The following is a 17,753-nucleotide window of genomic DNA, read 5'->3' as shown; positions in this document are numbered from 1 at the left end:
CTCCAGAATGTTCCTCCTCAACACGTGTGGTTTGAATTGCTCACCCACAAAAAAGGAACTCCACTCTTGAGCTGCTGCTTCTCTACAGATCACCCTTAAAATTGTATCATTAGCTCATTAATACCTATTTCTCCTGGGAAAGGTACCACACTGGCTGCCTCCCGCGCTGTCAGGAGGCTACGATCCCGGGGACAACCCAGGGGCGCACCCGACCCCGCCACGACTCTGACGGACGTTACCTGGAAATGGCAGCCACGAAGGGCTGCAGCTCCTGGGGCTCGTAGGCACGTGCAAAGGCCCAGCACACGTAGCAGGCGGCGTCTCTAACATTGGTGCCCACGCTGCAGGAACCCCGCTTCTCCTCATAGGTCAGCGCCTTCAGGATCACAGGGACAACTGCACAGGAGACAAAGACAGTGAGTACGGGCTAGCATCACGCCTGCTGCCTCCCCAGCTCCAGGGGCAGGTACTGTCCACCCGAAAGCCAGCTGGTCAGAAAGCAAGCGTCTGGAAAGAAAAGAGAAGTCTGCCAGCTCAAATCAGGTGGAAACATCTTTTAAAAGCTGCCCACAGGGGCGCCTGGGTGGCTCAGCGGGTTAAAGCCTCCGCCTTCAGCTCGGGTCGTGATCTCAGGGTCCAGGGATCGAGCCCCGCATCGGGCTCTCTGCTAGGCGGGGAGCCTGCTTCCCCCTCTCTCTCTGCCTGCCTCTCTGCCTACTTGTGATTTCTGTCTGTCAAATAAATAAAATCTTTAAAAAAAAAAAAGTCTCAAAATGATTATAATAGGAAAATGTGATAGAAAAAAAAACCTAAGAAAGAATTTTTATTTGCAATTCAAAGATAGAATATTAATATTTTTTTAGAAGCCACACTAAATGGGACTCTCTGAAAGCCCATGCTCTAAGTCCCAAATTATGGATCCAAACCCAACAACAATGCTGCATAAAGCCCACCGACAGCTCACTCCGGTGTCTGGAGAGCACTGGAAGGAAACCCGTGAGGACCTGTTCTCAGAGGAGACGCTCCCAGGCACTGGTGGCACATGGGCATGACCATCACCAGTGAGCAACATGTGACCCGTAACACCACGGGTCGGACAGTGGAAGGGCAGAGGACACGGCCACACCGCAAGGGGCGATCAGCTGCGTGAAGTGGGGGGAGCGTGTCGTTCTACAGCACACACGGCCACAGCCTCCTGTGCTCCCCCAGCCTCACACCCCAGGCCACACGTCGCTGACCCAGTAGCTTCCCACCCCGGGCCGGATCCTCACTGCAGATGAGCACCACACGTCTGTCCCATCAATGAGGACAGGACAGCGACAGGGATCGACCAGCGACAGGAGAAAGAACGAAGCTAAACGCCAGCACACCGTGTGACCAAGAGGCAGCACAAGAGGGGACCAGCCTCAGCCCCTTGTGCACGTGTGTGCCAGGGCCTGCCCAGGAGTCCGGCGCCGCCACGAGCCCCTCACGGTACACCTCACGCTGTCCTGTGTTTAACAAGAAGACTAGCAAGGTTACGTGCACACAGTCTGAGAAGACATTCCAGGTAGGGGTTTAAGCAAAATGAGGCAGCAATTTCCTGAGCATGCAGCTATCCTCCCAGAAATTATCTTCCATGAAAAGGTACCCAGAAATAGCCTTGGGCAAAAAAAATCAAAAGAAACAACAGTAAGACTATGAATATCAAAGACAAATTTCCCCTCTGCCTTTCTGCATCTAAAGGTGTTCGATGCTATATAAATAACAACAAAAAGTAGATTTGATTCTTACACTTTTCATATACATATGGTGATCATTTACTTTATTATAAATAATTAACATAAATTTACTTACCATTACACAAGCGTACTCCAAAATAAGTTATTAACAAACAAACAGCTCAAAAACACAGTGTTAGCAACACTGTGTAAACTGTAAAGTGACAGCGTAAACCCATCTCAGCCAGGGTCGACGATGGGACCAACCAAGGGCACCTGTACTCGCTGTCCCAGGGAGCACGGGGTGCCGGGGCACCACATCGAGCACGCCAAGAACCCCAAACCTGGAGCCCACCCCCTTGCTGAGTTCTCGTTTCCTCAATAGAGAGGCAGCAGGGCAGCCCCTGTGGGACGTGCCCCTCCGATGCCACAAGGGCTGAAACTGGGCCTGTCTCCCCCACGTGTCCCACCTCAGCCAGAGGCCACACACACCATCTTCTAGGGCACAGGTCAGGGCATGGTAGTTGTCCCAGAGCCGCCCCGCCTCACTTCCCCGTCGAGCTGAGGCCCACCCTACCCACAGCAGCCACGCCTCTAGCGGGGACCTCCCTAACTCCTCTCCGCCTTCTTGGCCAGACCCTCTGTCACTGCCGTACCACTCCCCGCTCTCGGCGCCGGTCTAAAGACTCCCTTCAGAGGAGAGAGCCTGCCCAAGCGGCTCCCAGGGCTCCCTCTCGAGAGGTCCCAGCACCCCCAGGCCTTGCATCTCGCTAGGCCACACGGGAGTACAGCCTCTCCCGCTGCAGAGACCCTGGAGCCTTCTCCAAGCAAACTTTGCTAAGCAGGCTCTGCCCCCATCAGTCAGCACACCAGAAACCGAGCTCAATTCTGTGAAAGAACACCTATCAGTCTTCGTGAATGTCTAACGAACATTATAATTAAGACTCCTGGAGTGTGTACACCTACCAAAGCAAACGAGAGGGTACCATCACAGCTGCTGTAAAGTAGTTAAACCGAATCAGTGATTTTTAAACTATTATATTAACTTGAACTAAACCAACTCTATAATGCTTCCAATGGGTGTTCAGTGGTTCTACCCGGAAAAATTCCAGGTCACCTGGAACTACTCCTAGTTTTCTAGTGTTGTTCACGTCCACTTTCCTCGCTAATAGGACAGCCCATTCACGGTCCAACGGATGTGAAAACTAATAGGCTGTGGCACCTTCAGGAGGAAAGCATCATGTAAACGCGATATCATTGCCACACCAGGGCCCCTAAGACCGTCACTGTGGCTCAGCCACCCAGACAGCTCTGGGTAAGACTGTTCAGCAATTCTATAGCCCGAGGGGAACCTGGATGCTAACTGCTGAGTCCCAATTTATCGGTCCACTGGACAAAATCAATTTCAAGACAGACAACTAGGAGTGACAGTGGCCAGTGCCACGGATGTCGACTTCAGGCAGGCATCACACCCACTGTAGCATCAGGATTGCTCGGTGCCCCCTGCAAGAAGCCCACCTCCACATGGACACAGCCCCCAGCCCAGGTCGGCTCAACCTTGAGGTCACTCCCATCGCACCCCCCGAGCCCGACCCCAGGTCAGGGAGCCCAGCGGTGTGTTCCCGAGTGAGAGTGGAATGGTGTTCCAAAGCGTCACTTTATTGGCCAGTGAGGTCTGTCAGTCATGAGAAAAAGGACACAAATGGCTGGACCGTATTCCACTAACGGACCTCCACCGCGGCTCGCATGCAGACCATGTCACAGTCTGACCGACACTGCTGGGCAAATCACCAGCCTAGTTAGTGGGTCCAACCTTGGTCCATCTGGCCCACTCTGTCCCCAGGAGTGACAAAAGGTCAGCCCCTGAGCGCTGGTACTCAGACTCAGCTCTCCAGGACAGGGACAGCAGACCAGTGGGGAACGCAGGCCACAGTGACCCAGACACAGACACAGACACAGACACAGACACACCCTGACTTTGTTCCCAGAACCCACACGTGCCCATGTGCCGCAGGTAGCTGGACTCCTCTGTCCTCCTGCAGAAACTGGTCAGAGACACAGAGGCCCACGCTGCGGGGCCTTGAGGGGCCGCCCACCAGCAGCACCCACCCGCGTGGACGCCTAGCCAAGCTCCACCCAAGCGCTGGACGCAGAGCTCTTCAAAGTCGTGAATCTGTCACTCTGCTCAGAAGCCTCTGATGACCCCTCCCTGACACCGGCGACAGACATCAGCGGCTGACCCTCCAGGGCAGGGGAAGACGTGGCTGCCGGCAACTGACAGGGGCCTCACGACGGGCAGAACAGGGTCCCACAGAGAAGACGGCGGGGACGTTCCCCTCCCGGTCGTTGGAAGGGGACTCTGACGTGCAGAAAGTAAAACAGCTAACTCAGAGGAGGAAACGGGAGACCGTGGATTTCCTTAACGAGCAAACTGAAAACCTGGGCCTGTCAGGTCCGATTCATCCCACGGTGGCCCCAGGAGCAGCGACCTCAGGGAGCAGGGGCTGGCGGGGCCGTGTGTGGCCACCAGACTCTGAGCACCCTCCAGCCTCCTCTGTGTAAAGAGACAGACCAGCCTCAGCGGCCACGCAGGGCACCCAGAGAAGCTCCCACAGACTCGGGGGGGGGGTGAGGTTGTCCGTGGGGCAGAAACAGTCACTGCTGCAAACTTCTGTAAGAAGTCGCTATCAGAAAAAGTTTAAAATCTAAGCACTCTTTCCAGATTCAACAGGTTTAAAATAAGGAAACTCTTCAATAGCTTTGAACAAAAACCTTTCTCATGGTTCCAGTTACACAGTGCGGATGCCTGTCGAACATACAAGATTCCCCGGAGGGCTTCCTCTTGGCAACCCGGAGACCTGCGATGTCATTTAAATACGCTTCTCTCCAGACAGCATGTCATTCGTCCAACGCCAACCGCCTAAGGACAAAGCAGCCTCCAGGTGAGAGAAAGGACTTAACCCCGAGAGTGCCGCGGCCCGCTGCAGGGCCGGCACACGGTGCACGCAGGGGGCACGAGGGGCCTTCCTCGCAGAGGCAGAGAGCGTTCACCCATAAAAGAAACCGTCACAGCCTGCACAGCCAGCGCGTCCTCTGGTAAGTCACGCGTCACTCCGATTTAGGCAGCAAACCCTTGACTGAAGGGCCCGCCGCACGGAGCCGTGTCTCCGGGAGGCACGGGCTGCACCGCCCCGCCGCACGCCGGGGCTGCACGGGGAGCCTCCCACAGACGCGGGAGAGCAGGGCCCTCCCGGGCGCAGGCGTGCACGACACCCCAGACACCTCAGCCACCAGGACAAACAGCCGTCATACCTCCCTCAAAAATGCAGTCCAACTTGCTCAGAAGAAAAGCCAGTGTTGAAGGTGCTGGGGGGCAGGAGGAAATGATGGACAGAATACCTAGTTCCCCAGACATGTCGGTTCTCGGTTCCCACAGGACATTTCTGGAAAACTGCCCCAAAGGCCCCTAGCTGGGCTGCGGGCGGCAGCGGCCCTTCCACACAGAGGGGACGTGCAGGCCCGTGTGCCGGCCTCGCCCCGGCTGGGGAGGGACCCCGGCCCACCTACCCTGGAAGAGCCGCGGGGGTGGGCGCCCGGCCCATGCACCAGCTGGCTCCCCGCTCCCCTGCCCCCGTGGGAGCCCCCGTGGGAGCACCCGCGGAGCCCGCGCCCCTGCCACAGGCAAGTCCCAGGGCCGCGTGGGCCCGCGAACCTTCCCACAGCTTCCCTGTGGCCAAGCCCCCGTCCACCGTCGCCCTCGGTGCGCGCTGACAGCCGAGGTGCGTCTGTCCTGAGGCCGCAAACAGACTCTCCCGCGGTGGGCACCATGGGAAGCACGACCCAGGCCGGACGGACACCACCACCCTGACAACGCACACGAGCCGCGCACCGCAGGACGGAAGGAACGCGCTCTCTCAGGGCAGGAGCCCGCGGTCCTACCTGGGCCAGAACTTCCGAAACAAGAGCATCGCAGAGCAAGACTGCGGCAAGGCCAAGCAGCACCTACTCCTCCACAGGCCACGTCCTCTCCACCGGCGCGGACGGCAGCGCCACAGAGCCTGAGCAACACCTGAGCCCGGGGTCGAACCGGGCTTCCCCTGAGGACAATGGAGCTGGTCTGGGGAAACCGCTCCCTACATCAGACAGCTAGAGACGCCGATTAAATCCAGGTCACAGGTCATAAGGAATGTGGGGACACCGGGGCTGCCCCCAAGCTCTCCAGGACACGGCCCGCCCAGGTCCCCAGACCATCCAAACTGCCCACAGAATTGTTCCTCAGGAAGTGGGGACTAAGTTTTCTGACTGAATCTTTCAAAACGACTTGTCTAAAAACACTCAAACAAAACACTTTCTCAACTCTCATCGCCTCTTCATCTGCTCCACTAGCCGTAACCTGCACAACGCGACCTCGTGTGTCCGCTGAGTTTCCACCGACACGAAAGTAAACACACACGGGCCGCGGTGGACTCACCGCACGGCCCGCGGGTCGAGTCTTCAGCCTTCACCCCCGAGGGGCGAAGACCCCCCGCACCGGCAGCTGCACACAAACGCTGACGGCGACCTCACCTGTCGCCCCCCGCCCCACAGAAACCACACATGCGCCCTCCCGGGGGGGCGTTTAAACGCACAGCCTGGCACGGAGTACTACCCGCCAGTGGAAAAGGAGCTGCCAGGAGAGACACAGCCAGCGATGAGCCTCCAGAAACCAGGCTGAGAAAGCCCCCGAGGCAGACGGTGAGCCCTGGAGGGGACCCTGCTGAGCCCACGCGGCTGCAGAAGTGGGGGCCACCCAGCCTCGCCGGGGCTGGCGGCAGGCGGGCGGGCGGGCTCAGGAAGGCACCACGACTGCAAGCAAGCTCGGCCGGCAGGGCCTCCGCCGCTCGTCCCAGGCGGCCGGGGGTGGGGACGCAAGGAAAGGCCCAACTCCCAGCACCACCGCGACCTGCGGGGCAGCGTGGAAGCAGGGGCGGCACGGGGGGGCCCTGCTCGCGGGCAGCACGGCACCTCCTCCCCACGATAAGGGTGTGAGGCGGAGCAAGGACGCCGACAAAGCAGGAAGAAAACCCGTGAGGTCAGAGGACGCAAGCTCTGACAAGGAGGGCAGCAAGGGGGCTCGGCTGGGCACGTATTCCAACCTAAGGTCAAGCTGTAACGCGAAGCCCGTGGTGCAAGGTCGGGGGTGAGAACGGGGAGCCACACGCCCCCATCGGCCTGGAGTCAGGCCGGTCCCTCTGGCTCCACACACCCCGCAGGCCGACGTCACAATGAACACGGGTCACCCGGCACTTCCTAGACGCCTGTGACATGCGGAACTCGCTAATGAAAACAAGTCACCAGAGAAACCCAAGTGGTGACAGATCTCAAAATGGCGCTAGAATGAAACCCTAACATGACTAGAAGAAAGAGGCAGGCAAATGTTGTCTGCTATCAGGACGGGGGGCACATTTCTAACGATGGGGCACACGCTACTGTGTGCAGTGTTGGGGTCTCAACAGATCAACACACCAAAGCAAGGAACCAACGCGCACAAGTGGGCCACCATGGGGATTCCACATGAAGAGCTCACACGCACCCACAACTACGAACGCCCCAACCCAAGAGGAGACGGAGCTGAAAACGGGGGGTGAGCACACCTGACGGCCAACAGCGATCCCCAGACACACTGGTGCTGCACCAGGTGAGAGGCCGTGGGTGGAGGGCCGACAGGCTGACCCTGAACCGGCTGCACCCCTGACCCCAAGGACAGGGTGTAGGGCACCACTCTGTGTACGAAGCCCCTCCCACGGAGTCAGGAACGTGACCCAGTGGGGGGGGGGGGGCAGCCCCACAGTCCCACGGCCTCAGTGTGCCCTCAGATCTCCACCCAGAGCCACGGGCTACCCAGGAGGCAGCTGCCCTGGTGCAGCCACGGTTGGGAACAGCAGGAAGAGACCGCTGCTGCTGAGAATGGGGAACGGGCCCCAACCAGAGCACGCGACACCACTCAGATTGCCGTCCAAGACGGCATCTCACGACAGGAGAATGTTCATAACCTCGGAGACACACGGTGCTGGGACTCGCGCAGAGTCCTAACGATGACCAGCACTCCCAGCGCCAGGCCCTTCTCTAGCCAATGGGAGGAAGGGGCACTTGATCCACCACAAGACACAAGACGGTCGACCCAGTGAGCCCAGGACTGCACAGCGAGCATCACACTGAGGGACGGCTGCTCACACGGGACCCCTATCAGCCAAAACAGCAATAGCGGTGACTTCCAGGCAGTGAGATTTCCGGCTCCTCATCGAACCTCCCCCCAGTGATACCCCACAAGGCCCCCTACACCCTCAGCAGAACTCCCCAGCCCACCCCTGGGACAGAGGCAGGCACTAGGGAGGTGTGGCCACAACAGACTATGCCACGAAGCCTGGATCGCTGACCTTCATGGCCATGGGCTCCGCGTCACCTACGCCACACGGCACACTCTGGGTTAGATCTAGCACCTCTTCCCCCACCCGCGTCTCCGGGTGGCCAGGAGGTTTAAGGAAGGGGCCAGATGTCCAAGCAAGTGCCACCCTGACCACTGTGGTGGTTTCCACAAGGCGGGACAAGCAGGCGCACCTTCCCCAGGAACACCTGCCTGGACTGTGATGACTGTCTGCAGTCTCTCTGGTCCCAAGTGACCCCTCAAGGAACCTCGGGCTCAACACAATCTACCATTTTACCACCGCAAAGCTAAAAACACAAACTCCAGACACAAATTCCAGACATGAGAAGAGTGGTTTGTTTTTTTTTTTAAAAGAATTTTTAGGGGCTCTTGGGTGTCTCAGTGGGTTAACCTGCTGCCTTCGGCTCAGGTCACGATCTCAGGGTCCTGGGATCGAGCCCCACATCGGGCTCTCCGTTCGGCAGGGAGCCTGCTTCCCCCCCTGCACCTCTGCCTGCCTCTCTGCTCTGCCTACTTGTGATCTCTGTCAAGTAAATAAATAAAATCTTTTAAAAAAAGAATAATAATAAAATTAAAAAAGGATTTTTAAACATCACTTTTCTTGGACTGTACTATAAAATAACCTGAGGACCGTTTTCTTATTTTAAGAGCTAATCCCACATCTTTCTTTTAAAAAAAAATCAATGGTGGGCCCCTGGGTGGTTCAGTCAGTTAGCTGTCTGCCTTCAGTTCAGGTCATGATCCCCGGATCCAGGGACGGAGCCCCACGTCGGGCTCCGGGCTAAGCGAGGAGTCTGCTTCTCCCTCAGCCACTCCCGCTCCCCCAGCTCCCCCAGCTCATGCTCTCACTCTCTCTAAAACAAAACAAAACAAAATCAACTGAAACATACCAACACACTCAGACAAAACATAAGCAAAAGCCCCTCCCCGCTTCTGCACACTAACCCTTCAGGGTGTATGCATGCCGCTTCCGGCCAATGTGGCAACATTGTCCGGCCACTCCACCCGGCAGTGAGCTGCACAGAGGGGACCAGGGCGCCCGCGGACACACACAAAGGCTTCACTGCCCAGGGCTCAGAACACGCAGACTCGTTGCCGGCGCCCTTCTCTGCCAGGCTGTGCCCCTCCGCATGTCCTCCCCATCCTCCCCCACGGCCACCTCCCACCTGCCCTCTGAGGTTCACAGTGGAAGGACGTGCCACCCACTGAGGGGCTCCCTGGAGGCAGGCTGGGTACGTCCATGCCATCCAAGCCCCACAGGGTCCAGAGGTCCCGAGTGGGCCAAGTCTTCTCTCCAGACTGTGCACAATTTCAGAGCAGGGCACTGCTTAGTCCATAACCTCGGAGTGGAAAAACACCATCTTTAGGAGCACAACTTTTTTTTTTAAGGTTTTATTTATCTGACAGAAAGCAAAAGCAAGGGAGGGAGAGGGGGAAGCAGGCTCCCCGCTGAGCAGGGAGCCCGACACGGGGCTCGATCCCAGGACCCTGAGATCAGGACCTGAGCCAAAGGTAGACGCTTCTCCAAATGAGCCACCCCGGTGCCCCACAACTTTTTTTTTAACATTTATTTGAGAAAAAGGCCACAGGCAAGAAGGGCAGAGGGAGCGGGAGACAGAATCTCAAGCAGACCCCACGCTGCGCACAGGGCCTGACACGGAGCTCGAGCTCACCATCCCAAGGTCACAACCTGAGCAGAAACCAAGAGTCAGACGCCTGACTGCGCCACCAAAGAGCCCCTGGGAGCACAGCCTTTTATGATAAGACCCGGGTGTCTGCGCTCCTCTCTCCCTGCAAATACGTCCTATCACTCTTTCAATTCAACACTGCCGTAGGCTCTCAGGCGGTAGTTCTAGGCCAGGCTATCGTCGGAATGACCGCTGGTGCTCCGCAGTGCGAAACCTGGCTGGTCCGGCACCTCCCAGAGACACCTGTCCGGGAGGACAAGCCCCAGTTACGGTGAGAAGTCTGGGTCCCAGGCAGCTCCCCACCTTCTGGCACTAGCCAGGTTCCTCCACTGGCAGAACCTTCCAAAGGAGCTTGAGACGCAAAACCACACGAAGTAAAAATACATATATGTGAAATCTGCACTCAGATTACGAACAATAAAATAAACAAAAACCCAGAGTAAGCCTTCCTCTTTATAACGAAAAGACCCTTTCCAAATAGGTGAAACGTGGAACGTCAGTTAAAGTGTAACACCCCTTCATCTCAGCTCAGGTCTTGATCTCATGCTGGGCATGAAGCCTACATTAAATTAATTAATTAATTACTTGAATGAATAAATTAAATAAAACATGTGAAAGGCCATCTGACAGTGGAGAAGGTGTTAAGGCCGATCGCTGCCGTACACGCATCCACACGCAAACATGAACACAGGTAACACCGTGTGTGAGTCCCGATGTCACTCTGGACCTAGCAGGTATGGGACCAACAAGCACAGTCCAGTCTGACAGGACCATGGCTGGCACCCCTGCCCTGGTGACCGAGCCCCTAGCCGGCAGGCACCCTGGGTTTCCCAGCTCCCCATCAAGGGGCCCTCCCCACCTCTTTACTCAGGGCCCATCTGGATCCGCCCTTTTCCGGCTTCACATCTCTGGTTAGCTTTTAGATACCCGCACTGCCCACAAGCCCAATTCTCAAGTGTCTCAAGAATGACAGGGAACCGTCCCATACCTGTCTGCAGACCCGGGGCCGCATTCTCTGAGTCCAGGCCCCGGCACGCTCACATGCCCAGCCCGTCCCCACACACTCCGCTGTCAATGCCCGGTCGTGTCCCTCCTGGAGGGATCACATCGAGCTCCACAAGGGTCTGGTGAGAGACTGGGCTCTACCAGGAAGTGCTTCTCACAAAGCAACTGGATGATCTGAGGACTTCCATTTCTAAATGCCTAGAACACACACAAGAGCATGACCCCCATGCAGAAGAGCGTGCGGGACCCCCACACCCACAAGCAAAAAAGAGCTTTCACGGCTGCTCTACCGTCTTCCCACGACCTGCAGACGGGGCGACAGGGGTCACGAGGTAGAAATGTCCATGTACTACTTAGAGTGTAAACATTCAAGGCCCACGTGTTCAAAAGCCCACAGACAGAAGAGCAGCGGAGCGAAAGGCTCAAGAAGTGAAAGCGGACGCCGTGTCCTGCCGGCCCGTGACACCCGCAAGCCGCTTCACAGAGGAGTTAACACCTGTCATTCGCCACAGCTGGGGACACTGACTCACATTCTGGCCAACGTCAGTAGCCTGGCAACTGCCCCCTCCCAGTGCAGGGTCCGGGCCGCCTCTCAGGGCTCTGCACGCCCCCCTCCCACATCAGGCCTCACCCCCTGGAAAGCTGACGATGGTCATTACCGAGGGGACAGCATGACAGACTTGCACGCTGCGAAGACCAGGGTTACATACTGGGCGGCCCTCCTGGCGAAGTGGTGAGTCCAGCTCGGAATAAATGAATTAATTCCCGAGTCCTACTTACTTGGCAGCAGGGAAAATGAAGTGAAACTCAGGGTCAGAGCACTAGGAGGGCGACACCAAACACAAGGCCGGTGCGAGACACGCAACTGAGCCCTGGGGGGCTGACAGAGGGCCTCCAGAGGGCCAGGGAAACGCTCCCCCCCGCAGAGCCCACTCCACCGGCACTAGCCCCCGATCATCCCCAAGGCGGGACGGCCTGCGCCTGCCTGAGCATTAAGTGGGAACCAGCAAGTACGCAGCCAAAGCATCCCCGCAACCTGCTGGGACCAGGGGCTCTCGAGCGGGAAGACCCACATGGGGCCTGCAGTCCTGCTAAAGGGGACTTCGGTCAAGCCAGCACAGGAACCCGTAACTGGACCCCCACGGGAAGCGTCAACAGGGCCACCGGCCACATCACGCACACAGCGGGGAGGCCATCACAGAGCCAGGCAGCCCCGCTCACCACACTCAGGCATGGGCAGAATTCCTAAAAAAAAGCGTGGATGGGGCACCTGGGTGGCTTAGTCGGGTAAGCATCTGACTTCAGCTCAGGTCCTGATCTCAGGGTCCTGGGATGGAGCCCCACATCAGGCGCCCTGCCCAGCGGGGAGCCTGGTTCTCCCACTGACCCTCCCCCTGCTTGTGTTCCCTCTCTCGCTGTCTGTCAAATAAATAAATAAAATCTTCAAAAAAAACTTTTTTTCATTATAAAGAACTGTGAAAACTAAATGACGCACATGTTTCTAGGTTTAATCCTGCCAATGTTACAATTAATTCACTTACGAGCTGTTCCTGAACACACATCAGACGGTGCACTTTGTCAGGCATTTAAAAGGCTTGAGAACCACACCTCCGTAAGTGCCGTGGCATGAAAAGTAGATGGGGTGAGTCCAGGGACCTGCTGTCCCTCTCCTCCCTCCGGCACCCACCTAAGGCACCAGGAAGCACCTCTTCCCCAGGTCCTCATCAACCCTGCTCTGGTCGGCGGGGTTCACCTGGCCCTGAGTTGCTTCTTAGAGAAGGGTGAGCAGAGTGTGAGCCACAGGGCAGCATCCTGACCACACGACACGGGAGCGACAGGTCGGGGCCCCTTCCCTCCAGCTCACAGCTGCACCCAGCCCCCAGCACACTGCTTTGCACACTGTAGGTAACAAAATTGTTTTGAGTGTTTCTCTCTCCTTCTTTCTCCAAAAATGCACATCCTTTGCAATTTTCTAACACTGCTTAAGCCATTCCTCTTAGAAATCTTTCCCTAATGTTTCAATCAAGTATAACCTTCTGGCACATTTCCGTGTAACTGAGGGTAACAGAGACACACCTCTCTACCCCCCCTTTAAAATATACTTACCATCTGCAGTGCTTCCCCAAACTTATGTACACAGACAACAGAGAGTTTAAAGCTTTGGAGGAAAAAAACCTCCCTCCCTTGCCTACCCATCATTCAGCCTAAGGTAGAAGTGACCAAGTGCGTGGTCTGGACCAAGGCCAGTGCCCTGAAAACTTGATGGATGCCACAAGAAGGAGAGGGACAGACGTGACCCCAGCCTGGTTCTCTCACCACTAGGTCCTGGGCTATTGGAAATTCACACAAAGAAATCACGATCGAACCCTGAAGTCTCCGAGTTACCACCCTGTTCACGCTTCCCGAGAGGGATCCACGTAGAGGGAGGGGCTGTTTTCCATCCAGGTGACCCCGCCCGAGGAGCAGAAGGAACCTCACTGGATACTCCCCGCTGCTTCCCCGGACCAGCGGCTGCGTCACTCCAGCCCGCCCACCAAGTAAAGGTCCCAGGTCTGGAGCAGCCCCTGCACGTCCAGACAGCACCACAGGGGACCAATGCTTCTGCCACCGTGTGAGGGAACCGCGTGTAAATGCCACACGCAGGAAGTTCATCTAACCCTCGGCTCACTCTACTGTGATAAAAGCAAAATTAAATCGCTGGCTTAGAAATAATCCTCACACAGAAAACACAATCTTCTCACCATACACTTCTTTTGATTTTTTCAGTACTGAACACCTACACTTCCAGATGTTTCCTGTAAGATCAAACACCCCACTCTGGGAGTGTCCTCACAGGCCTCATGCAGACTGCAAGGGGGAGTGACACCTGCACCCGCGGCCAGCCTTCCAGAAGGAACGAGCGGGAGCCCTGACGGACCCGGGGCTGGCCCCGCTCCCCAGAGCACCCAGGGGGCCTGCAGCACACGTTCTCGCTGAGTCAGGGCTGTGCGTGAGCAGCTGTCACCTCGTCAGCAACGAGTGACAGCAGCACCACAGTGCCTGGAGCGACACCACCAAAGAGCCCAGCTCCCCCGGGGCCACACAGGCCGGTTTATTAAAGTCAAACACAAGAACACCAACGGGACCCGGGGGAGCTGTCACCTATGAAAAGTCGAGAGCACGGAGCCCCTGCATGGGAGCTGCCCTCCCCCCACCCGTGTCCCCGAACACGTGCTGACGCTCGGGCTGAGGAGCGCACCCACATGCGGGTCAGAGCCCAGGGACTCAGGGACCTCCACAGACTGCAACAAGAGACCCCCCCGAGCCATGAACATCGCAACAAACAAGGTTCCTGAGGTGGAAACGGGAACTCCCAGGGGAGGCCAGCTGAACCCTCAGGAAGGAGACGCCCCCAGAGGCCCGGCCCACAGCATTCCTCCGCACCCTTGAAGCCGGTGGCATCTCCCGCTGTCAGCTGCCACACTAGGGTGCTGGCTTCCAGTGAGACTGGCCCAGCCTGAACCCAGACTCTGTTAAAACCAGTTCTTGGGGCGCCTGGGTGGCTCAGTGGGTTAAGCCTCTGCCTTCGGCTCAGGTCATGATCCCAGGGTCCTGGGATCGAGCCCCGCATCGAGCTCCTTGCTCGGCAGGGAGCCTGCCTCTCCCCCTGCTTGTGCTCTCTGTTTCTCTCTCTCTCTGACAAATAAATAAATCTTTAAAAAAAAGAAAAAACTATTTCTTTCCAAGCAATCTAAGCAATTGTTCTTTGCAAATCAAACACTGCCGTGACCTACGAATGATCCTCCTTCTCAGTGAGAGACAACAAAGCCTCTTCCTCTCTGCTGCCTGGCGAGGAGCAGAAGCCAACCGCCTGTCCATCCTGTCTCTCTGCCAAAGGCCCCAGAGGGCACGTGGGAGGGGAGAGGAGCACCACACCGGGGGACGAAACGCCCACAGCTGATGACAGAGTGGCCCAAGTACACCAACTTGAAAGAAGCAAAAACAAGCGTTCAGGAGAATTAAAGGCTTAACCCGGAAGTCAGAGACCAGTTCTGCCGCTGAGTCACGGGTTTACATTCCCAGCCCCAGAGCCCAGACCTCCACGGGCCCCACGATGTCTACCGCCTAGAGGAGCGACCTGCTCGAGACCCTGCCCCATCAGGCTGAGGGGCAACGGCCCTGACATACAGGATGCACGAAGCCCAGGAGGGGCCACACGGCCCAGGGTCAGACGCCCAGCAGGAGGGAGAAGAATCAGCGTAAAGGCCGTCAGAGCTTTGGGTGACGACAAGCCTGCCGCTGTCCTGAACCAAGTTACCAGGAGAGTTCTCTCTTCCGGTCTCACCACCCGCCACGGGCGGCCAGGCCAGCCGAGCGTGGACAGCACTCTCCCAGTCACACTGCCTGGAGGTCAAGCCTCAGCTACTGTCCCACCTCCACCACGACCTCCCCCGACTGACCTCCTTTCCCCGTCGACCTCCGGCCCCTGTGACTCCCCTCCCCGCGGTGACACAGAGACAGCAAGTGCGGTGAGGAGGGCTGCAGACTCACTTCTCCTCCACGAGTCCAGTCACAAGAGCAGCCCCAAACCACTTCCCCGCTGCCACCACATCCCTGCGAGACGCACGTTTCCACCAGCTCGCGTCCGCTTTCTGCCACACACACCACGGCAGGGCTGACCCTGACCCACACCCAGACCACAAGGCAGCCCTGAGAACTCGGACACCGCAGCCTTGCCTGAAGGAGAAACGCCAAGGACTCTGCAAGCTCCTCTGCTGCAGACCACTGGGGCCGCTCCTCAGGGCACGGCCTCAGGATGCACTTCCGTGGACAGACAGCGAGCCAGCGCCGGGGGCCTGCAGGGGAAACACCCTCCACAGCCTTTGGCAGCTGCGGGCCATCCCCCTGCCACAAGCGGAAGGCAGCACGGCCCCCACCAGCCTCAAGGCCCCAGGTGCCCCCGGGCCACCCACGGTTTCCACAGGGTGCAAGCAGGGATTCCTGCAGGAGCACTGGGAGGCCAAGGTAGGGAAGCACCAGCAACACGGGGTGGCCACAGGGCAGCCATGCTCCGAGCTGCCCACCCGGCGCCGGGGAGGCTCCCAGCAGAGCAAGGGCCTTGTACGGGCGTCACATGCCGGACAGTCTTCATCCACAGAGCGGTCAGGAAGTGGGAAAGCAGGTACAAAGGAAGCATAGTACGCTCGGCCTAGGCACATTAAAAGCAGCCCAGATCAAGTCCTGCATCCACACAGGCCTTCGGGCAGCGTAGCAGGGCAATGCTAATGGTGCACTACTGAAATTCAAGTAAACGGGGACCGTCCAGACACCCTTCCTGTGCAACCCCCAACCAAATCAACCTACGCTGGGTTTCAAACATCAAACGGGCCACAGCTGGCACAGCAGAAACAGACAACAAAATCTGGAGACGTGGACGTCGATTTAGGAGGCGAAGCGCTGTTTCCCAGGTAACAGACTTCTCATTAGAAGATTCGTAACAGGGGCGCCTGGGGGGCTCAGAGGTTAAAGCCTCTGCCTTCGGCTCAGGTCACGGTCTCAGGGTCCTGGGATCGAGCCCCGCATCGGGCTCTCTGCTCAGCAGGGAGCCTGCTTCCCCCTCTCTCTGTCTGCCTCCCTGCCTACTTGTGATCTCTGTCTGTCAAATCAATAAAGAAAATCTTAAAAAAAAAAAAAAGAAGAATGAGGGTCAAAAAGAAATTTCAGACAAACAACAACTAAGATACAACTGCTACTAAAACACCTTTATGGAATAACTTATAAAAATACCAAAAGAAGAAAAATTATCCCTAAGGGGAGGGGTCTGAGACACAAAAAGGAACAGTCAAGGGCACCCGCATGGCTCAGGCAGTGAAGCGTCCACCTTCAGCTCAGGCTGTGATCCCGGGGTCCTGGGACGGAGCCCCGCACCGGACTCCCTGCTCAGCGGGGAGTCTGCTTCCTCCTCTGCGGCACCCCTGCTTGTGCTCTCTCGCTCTCTCTTGCAAATAAATAAAATCATTAAAAAAAACAACAAGGAGCAGGCAGCAGCAGAAATCCTGTACACACACAGGAACATCTAAACAAACACTATCTTTAGGATAACAACATATAATGTTCCACAAAAGGACAGAATACAAATCTGACAATCACAACACGTCAGGTGAGAAGTGCCCAACATTGGGGTACGCTGTGTATGACATACAGTGGGTTAAGAAACTAACTTTTTTTTTTAAGATTTTATTTATTTATTTGGCAGAGATCACAAGTAGGCAGAGAGGCAGGCAGAGAGAGAACAGAGCAGGCTCCCCGCGGAGCAGAGAGCCCAATGCGGGGCTCGATCCCAGGACCCTGAGATCGTGACCTGAGCTGAAGGCAGAGGCTTTAACCCACTGAGCCACCCAGACGCCCCAAGAAACTAACTTTTGACTTTAAATATTCATGATACAAATCCAGAGACTAACCATTAAAGAAGAGAAACAGGAGAGGGTGCCCGCGTCCGGCTCTCTGCTCAGCAAGGAGTCTGCTTCTCCCTCTCCCTCTGCCCGTCCCCCAGCTCATGCACATAGGCACACACTCTCTCTCAACCAAATAAATAAAATCTTTTTTAAAGAGTTTTAAAGAAGAGAATTAGAATATAACTTCTAACCCAAGAAATGGGGAAAATGTGACAGGACTGTGGGGGAGGATGTAAGAGAGACCATATTCTGAAAAAGGGGAAAAAAAAGAAAGAATTTCTTTAAGTATACAAAAAACAACGCAAAAATAAGATGGCAGACCCAAACCCAAACACATCAGTACTTAGATTAAATGTTAACAGAGTAAACTCACCAGTTAAAAATCAATGAGTGGATTTCTGGGTCTGACACGTATCTAAAATCCAGAAATGTAGAACAATGAAAAGACTAGACAAAGATATGAGTGTGAGAGAACACACTCACCAGAAGAAGGCGGGGGGGA

At 56.5% G+C, this 17,753-nt stretch overlaps 1 protein-coding gene across 2 annotated transcripts in view; it reads right to left on the bottom strand.

The window, feature by feature from the left end:
• The window catches only part of TBCD (tubulin folding cofactor D), a 149,381-nt gene that overhangs the window by 63,615 nt on the left and 68,013 nt on the right, over positions 1 to 17,753 (bottom strand). For both annotated transcript variants that reach the window (XM_080825585.1, XM_080825586.1), the window contains one exon: positions 240 to 396. In XM_080825585.1, coding sequence (XP_080681711.1) covers positions 240 to 396 — 157 coding nt within the window. The remainder of the gene's footprint in view (positions 1 to 239; positions 397 to 17,753) is intronic.

This window comes from Martes martes (assembly GCF_963455335.1).
Source record: "Martes martes genome assembly, chromosome: 16".
Taxonomy (NCBI): Eukaryota; Metazoa; Chordata; class Mammalia; order Carnivora; family Mustelidae; genus Martes; species Martes martes.
Note: the sequence above shows the minus strand (reverse complement) of the source record. Positions and strands in the feature narration are given on the sequence as shown.